This window comes from Notolabrus celidotus, chromosome 16 (genome assembly GCF_009762535.1).
Source record: "Notolabrus celidotus isolate fNotCel1 chromosome 16, fNotCel1.pri, whole genome shotgun sequence".
NCBI classification, from domain to species: Eukaryota; Metazoa; Chordata; class Actinopteri; order Labriformes; family Labridae; genus Notolabrus; species Notolabrus celidotus.
The window spans coordinates 30,373,863-30,388,063 of record NC_048287.1 but is presented as its reverse complement, the minus strand read 5'-3'; the positions used below and the strand labels follow the sequence as shown (position 1 = coordinate 30,388,063).

General features: G+C 43.6%; 1 protein-coding gene across 1 annotated transcript; it reads left to right on the top strand.

The window, feature by feature from the left end:
- Positions 1 to 1,930: 1,930 nt before the first annotated feature.
- Positions 1,931 to 10,586, top strand: LOC117828213 (germ cell-specific gene 1-like protein). Its single transcript, XM_034705230.1, has 7 exons — positions 1,931 to 2,126; positions 5,197 to 5,391; positions 8,527 to 8,586; positions 8,708 to 8,866; positions 8,980 to 9,091; positions 9,464 to 9,732; positions 9,949 to 10,586. Exons 1-7 carry the CDS (start codon positions 1,931 to 1,933, stop codon positions 10,077 to 10,079), a joined length of 1,122 nt encoding a protein of 373 aa, XP_034561121.1. The 3' UTR covers positions 10,080 to 10,586.
- The last annotated feature ends 3,615 nt before the right edge of the window (positions 10,587 to 14,201 follow it).

Below are 14,201 nucleotides of genomic sequence, written 5' to 3'. Positions count from 1 at the left end.
CCCTAGGCATGAGATAGAGGCAGCTCAGCTTGCAGCCCCCTGTAACATTGAATTTATTGAATCATCAGTGTTACTTTGTCTTAGATTCACAAGTCTTTCAATCCCAAGTATCATTTAGTCCATGTTAGCCAAAGTCAGCTCAGCTCTCAGCCTTTGTTGGCCTTCTGAATGGTATATGCTGAAACCAACTCTTTACTTCAAACCAAGCTATTCAGTAGTTTAACTGGGTTTTATTACCATGTCTCTTTGTTTTATGGAGGAGGGGGATAGGTTGGGTTGGGTAAAAAGTTAAGACAGCAGCAGCTCAGTTGCAGCCCCCTTTAACATCCTGTGTCTGTTAAGTAGCATTGGCGAAATCATGGCTTGTGTTTTTACTGGTATCTATTGAATCATCAGCACTAATAATCTTTATTTATGGAGCACTTTGTCTTTAGAATCCACTTCGAATCATTTAGTCCATGTTAGCCAAAGTCAGCTCAGCTCTCGGCCTTTGTTGGCCTTCTGAATGGGATATGTTGAAACCAACTCTTTACTTAAAACCAAGCTATTCAGAAGTTTTACTGGGTTTTATTACCATGTCTCTTTGTTTTATGGAGGAGGAGGATAGGTTGGGTTGGGTAAAAAGTTAAGACAGCAGCAGCTCAGCTTGCAGCCCCAAGTGATGCCTAAGATCTGTCAAATAGCTCTAAAAAAAAAAGACATTTTTCACAAGTGGACTTGCTTTAATCTGTGTTTTCATTGGTTTTGTTTAGAGAGAGAGAGAGGGAGGAGACTCCTGCAGATAAGTTAGCTTCAAACCGTCAATGAATACTGACCCATAAAAAAACAAAGTGCAGTTTAGCTCATAGCAGCTTCTAGCATCTTCTGTGAAATTGAGTAATGAGATCAAAACAGGAAGCTGCTCTACTCTGTGCTGGAACAGCTGGAATAACTTCTGGGATGTCGTCAATTTTTCTGGAGATTAGCAAACGATACAAAGTGACTCAATAACAGCACCGGGGAGGAGTTCTGATGAAGATATGATTCAGTTGTTCGTATCCTTTCTTAATCTTTCTGTCTCACTTCTTTACTTTTAGGTGGTCGTCCAGACAAAGACATCATAAGAGTCATTCAGCATTAATCTCATCCACCGAACCCTGCAAGATTAACACAGATTACTCAGCCCGGAGGAGGGCCTAAGACACTGGACTAATCACTCCTTTGTGAACTCAATCCTCCTCCCCCCCCGCCCTCGCCCGAAGAGGTGGGAGAACAGGTTGAAGAGCGGGACAGGCCCTGAGAGCGGGGCCGATTAGTTTCAAAATCCCCAGGATAAGATTTACACGCTGATCTTCATCTGACAGCGGAGAGGTTCCTGAAACAGAAACATGATGGCTGTGGAGACATGGAGTGAAGCTGGCACTCGGTGACGAGACATGTGTGGAGTCAGACATCTCGCCTGGCTTGTGCCGTGACATCCCGAAGAGACAGAAGTCCTCTTTAAATGTGACGATCCTGATGAATTTCTGTGACTGATTCTGGAGGAGGAGGAGAGCTGCAGTTCCCTCCTGCAACCTCTGGCCCTCACATCTGTCTCTTTCTCTTTCACAGCCGCAGTGATTTAATCCCAGCACTTCATCTTTCTCCACTCCACTGTCCTCTGACCTCCGCTCAACCACTCTTGTCCGTCCTTCCTCGATGCCCACCCGCCCGCCCACCACCTCTGCACCCGGCCTCTTCTCAGATTCTCCTCTGACCTTTGCCCCTCTTCTTCAATATCCCTAATCTGCTGCTTTGCACCCAAACTTAAGTCATCAACTCACTTCATCACAACTTGTCACGCCTCCTCGCTTCTCTGATTCACACCCTGATTGGTCAGCAGGCACTACCAGGAAGTGACCCCAAAGTAAAGCTGAAACTCGTTTTAGTGTCAAATTTCAAAAAAGCAACCATGCTGGAGAATATGTCCAAACGGAACCGCTCCCTGCTGTCGCTCTTCCTCACCTCTCTGGCCCTCACCCTCTCCGTCTTGGCGTTCTGCACCTCCTACTGGTGTGTGGGCACGCACAAGGTGGTGAAGCCGCTCTGCTTGTCGCCCGTCAAGATGAAGAACTGCGGGCAGAACAACAGTCAGCCTTACACGACAGGTGAGGACGATATCAACATTAATGTGCTCCTAAAAGCTCAGATTTAAAGTTCAGTGTGTCTGCCTCTGATTGACTCTGTAGTGGAAGTCACTGCATTAAAAACAGACATGACTCTGTAGTGAAAGTCACTGCATTAAAAACAGACATGACTCTGTAGTGGAAGTCACTGCATTAAAAACAGACATGACTCTGTAGTGGAAGTCACTGCATTAAAAACAGACATGACTCTGTAGTGGAAGTCACTGCATTAAAAACAGACATGACTCTGTAGTGGAAGTCACTGCATTAAAAACGGACATGACTGTAGTGGAAGTCACTGTATTGAAAACAGACGTGACTCTGTAGTGGAAGTCACTGCATTAAAAACAGACATGACTCTGTAGTGGAAGTCACTGCATTAAAAACAGACATGACTCTATAGTGGAAGTCACTGCATTAAAAACAGACATGACTCTATAGTGGAAGTCACTGCATTAAAAACAAACATGACTCTGTAGTGGAAGTCACTGCATTAAAAACAGACATGACTCTGTAGTGGAAGTCACTGCATTAAAAACAGACATGACTCTGTAGTGGAAGTCACTGCATTAAAAACAAACATGACTCTGTAGTGGAAGTCACTGCATTAAAAACAGACATGACTCTGTAGTGGAAGTCACTGCATTAAAAACAGACATGACTCTGTAGTGGAAGTCACAGCTTTAAAAACAGACATGTCTCTGTAGTGGAAGTCACTGCATTATAAACAGACATGACTCTGTAGTGGAAGTCACTGCATTAAAAACAGACGTGACTCTGTAGTGGAAGTCACTGCATTAAAAACAGACATGACTCTATAGTGGAAGTCACTGCATTAAACACAGACATGACTCTATAGTGGAAGTCACTGCATTAAAAACAGACATGACTCTGTAGTGGAAGTCACTGCATTAAAAACAGACATGACTCTGCAGTGGAAGTCACTGCATTAAAAACAGACATGACTCTATAGTGGAAGTCACTGCATTAAACACAGACATGACTCTATAGTGGAAGTCACTGCATTAAAAACAGACATGACTCTGTAGTGGAAGTCACTGCATTAAACACAGAAATGACTCTGTAGTGGAAGTCACTGCATTAAAAACAGACATGACTCTATAGTGGAAGTCACTGCATTAAAAACAGACATGACTCTGTAGTGGAAGTCACTGCATTAAAAAGAAGAGACATGAGTCTGTAGTGGAAGTCACTGCATTAAAAAGAAGAGACATGACTCTGTAGTGGAAGTCACTGCATTATAAACAGACATGACTCTGTAGTGGAAGTCACTGCATTAAAAACAGACATGACTATGTAGTGAAAGTCACTGCATTAAGAACAGACATGACTCTGTAGTGGAAGTCACTGCATTAAAAACAGACATGACTCTGTAGTGGAAGTCACTGCATTAAGAACAGACATGACTCTGTAGTGAAAGTCACTGCATTAAAAACAGACATGACTATGTAGTGAAAGTCACTGCATTAAAAACAGACATGACTCTGTAGTGGAAGTCACTGCATTAAAAACAGACATGAGTCTGTAGTGGAAGTCACTGCATTAAAAAGAAGAGACATGACTCTGTAGTGGAAGTCACTGCATTAAGAACAGACATGACTCTGTAGTGGAAGTCACTGCATTAAAAACAGACATGACTCTGTAGTGAAAGTCACTGCATTAAAGACAGACATGACTCTGCAGTGGAAGTCACTGCATGGGCTCAAAATCACCTCCAAAAAATCATTGTTTGTGAACACAGTTTGTGGTTGGGGGTTCAAACTGTACAATGCAAAGAGGAAACCATATATAAACATGATCCAGGGTCTTCTCTGGTCCATTTAAGATGGACTGAGGTGAAGTTGAAAACCATCCTGATCCCCCAGACTTGATTTTGATGCATTATGTTGTACTTTTTGTGTGTTTATTGAGCCAATTCTTATGAAAATATGTCAGCCTTCATGCCAGTTCTTGTTGTGTATTTACTTTTGAGTGGCACTGATTGTAGTGAAATAATTCATTTGAAAACAGTTGAAGAAATGACATCAAACTACACAAAAGCATCAGTGTAAGCTCTGTGAACTTACCTCTTTTGGGTTAAGACTGGATAAGTCATCCCTAAATAACTCTGAAGAAAGATAATTCTTCGAGACACACTGATTTAAAAAAACACATCTGTACCTCTCACCCAGCATAACCTCGACTTACAAGTGTTTCCGGATTACATAACTGGATCTGGTTTTGTGTTCCTTCAACTCAAGCTCAGAGAAAACAAATCTCTGGTACATCTTAAACTATGGCTTCTATCAGACCACTCTTATCGATCTGATATATCACACTTTGTTGAAGTATGAGATCTGTTTGAAGTTAGTTATCACAAATTAAATTATAATCTTTTCATGTTTTTACTAAGAAAAACTGAATATTTTGCTTCTGCAGTGAGAACATCTGTCGGGGAACAGACAGCATATTGATGACGTGAGAACAACAGTTTCCTAAAATACTTCTCTGTAAATCCAGCGCGGGATTTCATGACATCTACAATAGATTCAAGTATTTTATTCTCAACTTGACGGGAAGAGATTCGCATAATCCCAGCTTTGTTGCTAATCTCAGAACTCTGTATCTGCAGCTGCATGTTATCTGGACTCTCCGACCCCCGCTGTCTTATCTTTCTGCGTTAAGCCCGTTTGTTTCTTTGTTGTTTTCAATTCTCACTGCATACAAAACAACAGATTACCTACAGAGCTGCGTTCACGGCTGGATTGTGTTACAAGCTTTGTCCCTGGAGACGTACTTCAGGATTTATGTCAGCGTAGTGTGTCGTTCTGCAGCTCTGCTATGTTCCCCCTGATCCTATATCTGCTTCATTACTCTCCCTCCTCTTCTAATTTCCCTCCTCGTCTACGTCTCTCTAAATAAGTATAATCCCTGCATCCATCCCTTTATTCTTTCCCTTTAATCTCATGCATCGTCGCCCATATTTATCCCCTCTCCATTCAGTCATTCCTTACTTCTTTCTTGACTCTCTGTCCCGTCTTTCTCCATGCAGAGGCCCCGACTCCAGACCCGAGGAACCCGCCCTCCAACGTGACGCTCAACCCGCAGCAGAAGGAGGAGCTGGCGAGGATAAAGAAGAAGCAGCTGGCCAACGCCGTGCACTACATCTGGGAGACGGGCGAGGACAAGTACATGCTGAGATACTTCCACACCGGCTTCTGGCTGTCCTGTGAGAAGCACAACGAAGGTGAAGGGAACAGAAAACAAACATGTATTTGTAACTCTGCTCATCACTTACTGATACTCGTTTGTTGAACTGAGGTCAGATCGATCATTTGTGATGCAATCAAGGTGGACAGGAAATCAAACCACTATCCTAACGTCTCAAAATACTCCACCAAACCTGCAAAACCACAATATTCATCCTCTTCTTTCCAAATCATCAATTAATCAATCAATCTTTATTTGTATAGCGCCAAATCACAACAAACGTTATCTCAGGACGCTTTTACAAACATAGGAGGTCTAGACCACTCTATGTCAAATTATGAACAGAGACCCAACTTCAAGACAGGGTAAGACTCAGTCTGACCCCACCTTAATCCACCATGAGCATTGCACATCACAGTATTTAGCTAGTTACAGTGGTGAGGACAAACTTCCTTTTAACAGGCAGAAACCTCCAGCAGGACCAGACTCATGTTAGACACACATCATGCCTCGACCGAGTTGGGTCTGGAAAGACAGATAGAGGGGAGTCAGAGAGAGAAGTGTCACTACTGCATTAAACATCAAGTGTGCAACTCAGTACACATCATGATTCAGCATATATTATAGGAGAAATCAAGTCCAGAGCAAGCGAGGACAAAGAGTAATCAGTGTCATGTATTGTCGCTCAGAAAGAGACCCTTGGTTTTGTTGGTGATCAGGAAACAAAAGCAGATCCCAGAGTTTGAGATTGATCCCTCCACACTGAGCTTAACGTCGCTCTCTTTATTACTTTTTCAGGATTTAGAAGCACAAGCTCTCAGAATTTGCAACAGATTAATAACATGTGTTGCATTTGCTAGACAGATTGTCCTTTCTCTCTTTAGCACAAAGTCAAATCAGATGTTCATCTTTGACCAAGAGGAAAACATCATTTTTAATATTTCAGCATGCTTCTAAAGTTTTACTTCAAAACCTGCGTGCATTTCTGAAATGGCGCCGGTTTAGGGTGATGCTGAAGTACACAGAACAGTGTCATCTGCAAAAGAGTCATTGGTGACATTCAAACATAAGTTATAGGTAAGATAAATTAAATAGGACCCAGTACGGACCCTTGAGGGACACCGTTTCGTACATTTAAAATCTACACAACAAATCTCTAATATAAATGCAGTCCGTCGCTTTTATAGTCATTCTCTTCAGTGGCGGACCCACAGGGTGGCCATTGCATGTTTCTCTTACATTAAATGTAGCATCTTCTCTTTTGCCAACCCTTCGTTTTAACTTGTGACTTTAGACATCAATCTTTCTAGGTCCTTAAAGGTGACATATCATGCAAAATTGACTTTTTAATGGTTCTTTACCTGAAATATGTGTCCCTGTCTACAAACCCCCCGAGAATGAAAAGAATCCATTCTGCCCCTGTTCTGATTTCTCCACCTTTCTGTAAATGTGTGTGAAACGAGCCGTTTCAGACTTCCGTGTTTTTGTTACATAACAACAATATCCGGTCTGTCACGGAGTCAGAGCTCGGAGCTTGTTCAGCCCATAGACTGTATAAAATAATACTGAATCCCTCCCCTGTTTTTCATTCCCTGCACACATGTGTGCTAACAAGGAGCTTAGGAGGGAAGCATGCTAGTTGTAGGTTGTCTTAATAAACACAAAGGTCGGTTTTACTCCCCACGTCTGCAGATTTGAAGATCTAGTGGATGATTTTTATTTGTCATGGATAAGTGCTAGCGCTAATTAGCATAGCCACATAGCTATATGTTCATAGCTGTAGCTGTAGCTGTAGCTGTAGCTGTGTACCAAGACACACGTCTACATACTGATAAATAAAACAATAAGAAACACTAAATCTGTGACCAATCGTTCAGAAAGGTCCTGCTACAGGCGCCTCTCCGTCAGGATCAGATTCAGAGGGTTGAAGTAACGTGATCTCTGAGCAGCCGTGTATATTCAGCCAACATGTAAACATTAGATCAACGTGCTGGAGAGCCGAGGCACATCCACTTCCGGAGGGGGCGTGGTCAGAGGGAAAACAGAGTGTTCTGATGAGGAATGAAGAAGAGGACTTTTCAGGCATGCCAAAATCTGATTTCAAAGTGTTTTTTTGAGCATAAACTTTAAAGATATGTTTTGGGGACCTCTTAGACCAATATATGTTGATGAAAAAAGCGTGATATGTCCCCTTTAAGATTCGGGTCCAAAGATCAGAACTGAGGAGGTTAAAAAGTTGTTTAAATTCGCTGCTCCTTTGCTGGTCTCACTAGGGGATTTTAAGGAGATGTTAAAGAGGTGCTTGTTTCACATTTTACAAAGAAACATAAAGTTAAAATGTTGGATGTCAATACTAAACATGGGCAAAGTTTCAGACTATGAGGTAAAAGTGTGTTGGAGCTATTGGAGGATGACACTGCGGAGGCTGAACGGCTTGTTCAAAAAGTCACGTGAGAATTCAGTGAGATCCACACGAGATTTGCTCAAACTGTGACATCACCAGTTGTTGAATCTCCTTAATAAAAGGGCAAATCTCTCACTTTGAATAAGAGAGAAACACATCTTTGTTGCATGGCAAAGTGCTTTGCCGAAACAGAGCGTTGAAAAGAAGGTTTTCAAAGACACCAGCCTGAGATAATGAATATGTTTTGGAGCTGTAAATCATGTAAAGCTACTACAAACTTCTCAAAGCTGAACAAGTTAGCACAATACCTCCTTTTTAAACAATATGCAGGCAGACAAATCAGGATATAAGTGTTCTGCTTGGTGTACCTATGAGTTTGGTCGTTATGTCATATATTTGAATGCTTTAATGACATTTATTTTGTACTGTGTTTGTATGTACGGACGCTTTTTGTGTGTCAGAAACTTTGTAAACTGTGCTGCTAGCTGTCTTGGCTAGGACTCTCTAGAAAAAAAAAGTCTCCTGGTTATATGCATGCTAAATTACAAAATAGGTACGATTTTTGTGTTGCCATTTGGTTGTAGTAGTTATAGTATATAAGTTTATACAGAAAGGGTAAATATTTCATGCCACTCCAGCTAAAGTCGGTGCCCCAGTTTGGCTACCAACTTGACCCAGAGTAACATTCAGTTCATATATAGAAGGAGGATGTCAGTGTACCTTATAACAAGGGTGTCTAAATGTGAACTGTGTTGGTTTTTGTTACAGGAAGTGATCAGGAAGAGAAGTGTCGCAGCTTCATTGAGCTGACGCCAGGAGAGACACAAGGTTGGTTTTGGTCAACGCAAACACTTCTCTGTAATCTCTGTAAACTTCTGCTCCAACACTCATTTCCATCACCATGTGATTTAGTTTACATGTGAATGAGTTATACCTCGTATGCCTCCAGGTGTGCTCTGGCTTTCAGTCATCAGTGAGTTCATGTACATCGGTCTCCTGGCCATGGGCTTCCTGCTGATGTGGGTTGAAGCCATTTGCCTCTGTGCTAAGAGGGAGATGAACGCCCTCAAGATCAACGCCTTCGCTGCCATGTGCACCGTCCTCTCAGGTCAGGGTGAAGGATACTCTGATGTCTTGTTTCTACATGTTCCAAACATGCACATTATGATTGAGCACTTCAATCTGATTCATTCTCCCACTTGGTTTTTGCTTCCTCTTTAGGTTTGATGGGGATGATGGCACACATGATGTACACCACAGTTTTTCAGATGACCGTCAGCATCGGGCCTAAAGACTGGCGGCCACAGGAGTGGGACTATGGATGGTCTTTTGCGTAAGTTTGAATCAATTTAACCAAAACAAAACATCCTCCTGTAAACAAAGGTTGCTTGAGAACCAAACATTGCACCAAAGATTTGATCGAGCAAATTCCACTTGCTAAATTGCTCAGTTTAGGGGAGCACAGAGTTGGAAGAAGCGGGACTTAAGCAGATGTTATGAGCAGGGTTGTGAGACTAACTAGTACAAGTATGCTCATTTCTGGGAAGCATGTCAACTGCTAGCTCACTGTCTTTAGTAGTTCTCCACCTTGCTCTGCAAAATTGTGCCGTTTCCACTTGCGGTGCGACCAGTCCTTTAATCAACCAGTTATAGTAGCCTGTAATCCAGTGTCAGAGACTGAATCTCTCTTCCTTGTTCTCCCCAGCATGGCGTGGCTCTCGTTTAGCTGCTGCATGGCCGCCGCTGTAGCCACGCTCAACTCCTACACCAAGACCCTCATCGAGATGAAGCACCGCGCCCGGGTGAGGCTTGAGGAGGCCCGTGCTGCTGCCCAAGCCCCGTCTTATGAGGAGGTTGTTCGTGGTAGTAGCGGAGGGGTTTACTCTGTCAGTCAGCTGATCCAGCTTGGCCAGCAGGGAGTGCTCATGGACCCACTTTGGCCCAGAGGAGTGGGACCAGCAGTGGGACCTCTGTGTGGAGCTGGAGCACTGCTTGTTGGTGGAGGAGGACTTGGAGTTAATGGGATGGGAGTTGATGGAATGGGAATGGGGATGGGAGGAATGACAGCCATAGGAGGAGTTGGAGGACAAGGCATTGGAGGAAATGGAGTTGGAATGGGAGCTGTGGGAGGAGTTGGACCAATGGGATTGGGAGTAGTTGGACCAATGGGAGGGATGTGTATGGGAGGAGGCAGGCTGGTGGACCATCATGGTGTGGTGGTAATGGAGGGATGCGGCGCTGAGGGATGTGAAGACTGTGAACGGGAGATGGATGAGATGGATTACGCTCTGCAGGACGAGCGAGAGGGGGAGCTCTGCTGAAAGACAAACACCTCGTCTGTATCAGCTTTAAGATAATCATCTGAGCCGTGCAAGACTTTGAACACACCACCTCAAACATTTGGGGATGTTTTTTGTTTATATGCACACTCAAATGATCAAAGCATGGCAATAACTGTGCATGTTTTCAAGATTGCAGTAATAGCTTCCAATCATTTCAAGATATTTCATTTGATTTCTTTACCACTGGGAGGAAGGAAGACTAAAATCAAGATAAAACAACTTAGACAATCACACCTCTGATTTCTCTGATGGGTTTATCACACTGCAGAATCATTATCATCATGATCATCCCATGGCAATCATCTTTCTGGTTAACAGATGCCCATTGAACCCAACTGTGTCCTCTCTCTTTTAAACTTTTCTTTGGTCTACATCAAGAGAGTTGGGTAGCACACCACTGGAAATTGGAATTTATTTATTATAGGATACCCCCTTGAGATGCAGCATCTCGTTTTCAAGGGGGTCCCAAAAGAACACAAAGCAAATTATAATACACACAAAACAGTAAATCACAACAAACACAGACAGCTCTCTCTCACCCTTACTCACTCCTGGACCCACCCAGCACCACAGCATTAAACAAAACCTTGACAATAATGATTCTTTATTTATATAGCACTTTTCAATACAAGTAACAAAGTGCTTTACAGTGGGTAATAAAAACAAGAAGAAGTGCAAAGCAAAATGAAGCGATTAAAACTAAAATGAAATAAAGGCTTAAAAACTAAACAAACGTATAAAACAGACCCTTAAAATCAGAGCTAAAATTAAATAAAATCACACAATAAAAGACTCTGCAAGTCTGATCTCCTCTGGCAGGCTGTTCCAGAGTGTGGAGCCCTGACTGAAAAAGCCCTGTCCCCTTTGGTTTTCAGTCGGGTCCTTGGAACAGCTAGCAGAGCACCGCCAGAGGATCTCAGACTGCGACCAGGTTTGTTGTCCATCCATCATACCAACCATTTTATCCAGTGTTGAGTTGCTGGATAAGGCGTCATGCAAAGCAAGTGGCAGCACCCAAAGCAAGTCAACCCAGACATCTCATTCCCAAGCAACATTTTCCAGCGTCTCTTGTGGGGTCTTGGGGTGTTGCCTCCCCAGATATGATCTTCCTATCATGTTTAAGATCTAATCCAGATGTCCATCCATCCATCCATCCATCATACCAACTCTTTTATCCAGTGTTGAGTTGCTGGATAAGGCATCATGCAAAGCAAGTGGCAGCACCCAAAGCAAGTCAACCCAGACATCTCATTCCCAAGCAACATTTTCCAGCATCTCTTGTGAGGTCTTGGGGTGTTGCCTACCCAGATATGATCTTCCTATCATGTTTAAGATCTAATCCAGATGTCCGTCCAACCATCCATCCATCCATCCATCCATCATACCAACCATTTTATCCAGTGTTGATTTGCCAGATCAGGCATCACGCAAAGCAAGTCAACCCAGACATCCCATTCCCAGGCAACATTTTCCAGTTTCTCCTGGAGGATTCTGAGGTGTTCTCAAGCCAGATGGGACACATAATCCCTCCAGTAAGCTCTGGGTAAACCCTGGAGTCCCTTACCAGTTGAACATGCCTGGAAAGGAGCCAAGGAGTCAGGAGCGATCTGAACCAAAGGAGCAGTGACTGTTCCAGGCTCTCTTCAAGCCACCTTTAGGATGAAACTCATCTTGGCCACTTGTAGCCTCAATTTGATTCTTTCAGTCACCACCCGAAGCTCATGAGCAAAGGTGAGGGTCAGAACATGAAACATGAGTCTCAAGGTACATTTTACCCTCACTCATGAGACTCACAAGACCCAGACCTTTACAGGAAGTAAAGGAGTATCCCTGATGTGCCCTGGAAAACCCTACCAGGAGGCATCCGGATCAAACGCCTCAATCAACATGGTGCAGCGTCATCCATCAACGCTCCCTCTGGATGTCAGAGCTTCTACTTCTAAGGTTCAACCACAAGCCCTACTCATCTCCCAACTTTCTGTGGCACAAACTGTACAAAATGTTGGGTGAAAACTCCCTTTGACCAACAGCACAGATGTAATAATGGTTTGTACCATTTTATACATGTTCAGATCTTGCTTAAACCTGTTTCTATATATTTTTAGGTTCTTTATCACGTCCACAATGGCAGTTCCTTAAACAGCTAAGAAGACACGCTGCAGTAACAGTTATCTTCCTGTCCTGGATTGTCTTACAGTATCTCTTACTCTAACTTTTACAAGCAGACCAGGATGACTGAAAACATCACAAACAAGCTTCAGTTCTCTCTGCTGATGTAAAAGCAGCCTTATCGTGACTCTTTCAGGGATTTTGACTCACGAGATGTCTGAAAGGATGAGAGAATGAATCCAAATGGCAACCCAAACATTGTGTGTATTTTTCAATGTGACAAAGACTGTGGCGTTTGATACTTCCACTGTTGGTCATTAATCCATGTTTGTATGAATGAAAGAGACTTCCCTCAGGTAAGGTAATGAATAAAACGTATTTACCAATATGTGTGGTCCATGGACTTGTCTTAATATCGTTCTTAGTGAATCATGAATGGAAAGCAAGATAAGTTCAGAGGGATGAGTTATAACTGAAGCAATGGAAACACCTTTGTTATCCAGGACTTCCACCAGATCCGTGACCGGTCTTTCTCCATCCTCTCTCATCCGTCAAAACCCACCGGTTAAGATTTCAGAAAGCAGCGTGGAGCAGGACCGTCTCCTCTCCTCATCCATGTTGTCTTTCTGGTCCTCTGAAAACCTCTGACCTGTTGACTCCAGGCCTGGCTCCGCTCATCATGACGGTTTGACTTCCTGTCCCGCTCCATCTGCTCTGTTGAGATTGATGCGTCGTGCTCCGGCATCCGGCAAAAATAGAAGTCTTGCATATCTGATCTGGAGGGCTCCAACCTACCGGAACACAACGGAGCGGATCCAGTGGAAGTTAACACATTGACTAGAATAGAAACCTATCAGATCCGGTGCTGTGACGGATCAGACGCGGATCTGGTGGATGCTTTTGGACATGACCATCAAAAGGCGCAAGCACACTTGGCCAAGTTTTCCAGCACCTACCACAGATTCTTGATTGGAATGAGATCTGGGGAACTTGGAAGCCAAGTCACATGTCAAGCTCATGCCCGTGTTCCTTAACCCTTAAAGACCTAGACCATCTTTGGGTGCGCCAGACTCTCCTGCATTTATTTTGAATATGATAAGATAAGATAAGAGATTCCTTTAGTCGTCCCACAACGGGGAAATTCAAGTGTCACAGTAACAGAGTAGACAGTGCAAAAGAAATATCTCTCCGTGAGACACCGCGGGTGAAGAAGTCTGTCACTGAACGAGCTACTTAGTGTTGTTCTGGTCTCCTGGAGGGGGTGTGACGTGTTGACCATCAGAGAAGATAGCTTTGATATCATCCTCCTGTCAGCCACCACCTCCACAGGGTCCAGTGGGCAGCCCAGGACAGAGCTGGCCTTCTTCACCAGTCTGTTCAGCTTCTTCCTGTCAGCAGCAGAGATGCTACTTCCCCAGCAGATCACTCCAAAAAAGATGGCTGATGCCACCACAGAGTCAAAGAAGGACTTCAGAAGAGCCCCCCTCCACACCAAAATTCCTGAGTCTCCTGAGCAGGAAGAGTCTGCTTTATCCCTTCTTGTACAGCACATTTGAGTTGTCTGACCAGTCCAGTTTATTGTTCAGGTGAACACCCAGGTACTTGTAAGATTTCACAATCTCAATGTCAGTTCCCTGGATGTTCACTGGTGTGGGAGGAGGGGGCTTGCGTCTTCTGAAATCCACCCCCAGCTCTTTGGTTTTTCCTGCGTTGAGCTGGAGGTGGTTTCTCTGGCACCAGACTGCAAAATCCTGTGTCAGCTATCTGTACTCCCATTGGTGATTAGGGCCAACAATGGCGGAGTCATGAGAGAATGGAACAAATGTGGTATCAATGGAAAGCTGAGAATGTCCGTTGTAACTGAGTTTTTAAAGCTTGTTGATCGAATTAGTGGTTCAAAAGTTATCAAACATTTAAGAACAAGTAGCCGCCGGCGGCTGTCTAGGTCTTTGAGGGCTACAGCCACCTTCTTCAATTCATCCGTGGCCCCGG

Bases quoted from the DNA above. Each gene is read 5' to 3' on its own strand.
- LOC117828213 (XM_034705230.1), top strand. From the start codon at position 1,931: ATGCTGGAGAATATGTCCAAACGGAACCGCTCCCTGCTGTCGCTCTTC. The intron at 2,127-5,196 runs GTGAGGACGATA...TTCTCCATGCAG, and splicing joins CAGTCAGCCTTACACGACAG to AGGCCCCGACTCCAGACCCG. The intron at 9,733-9,948 runs GTGGAGCTGGAG...GTATGGGAGGAG, and splicing joins ACCAGCAGTGGGACCTCTGT to GCAGGCTGGTGGACCATCAT.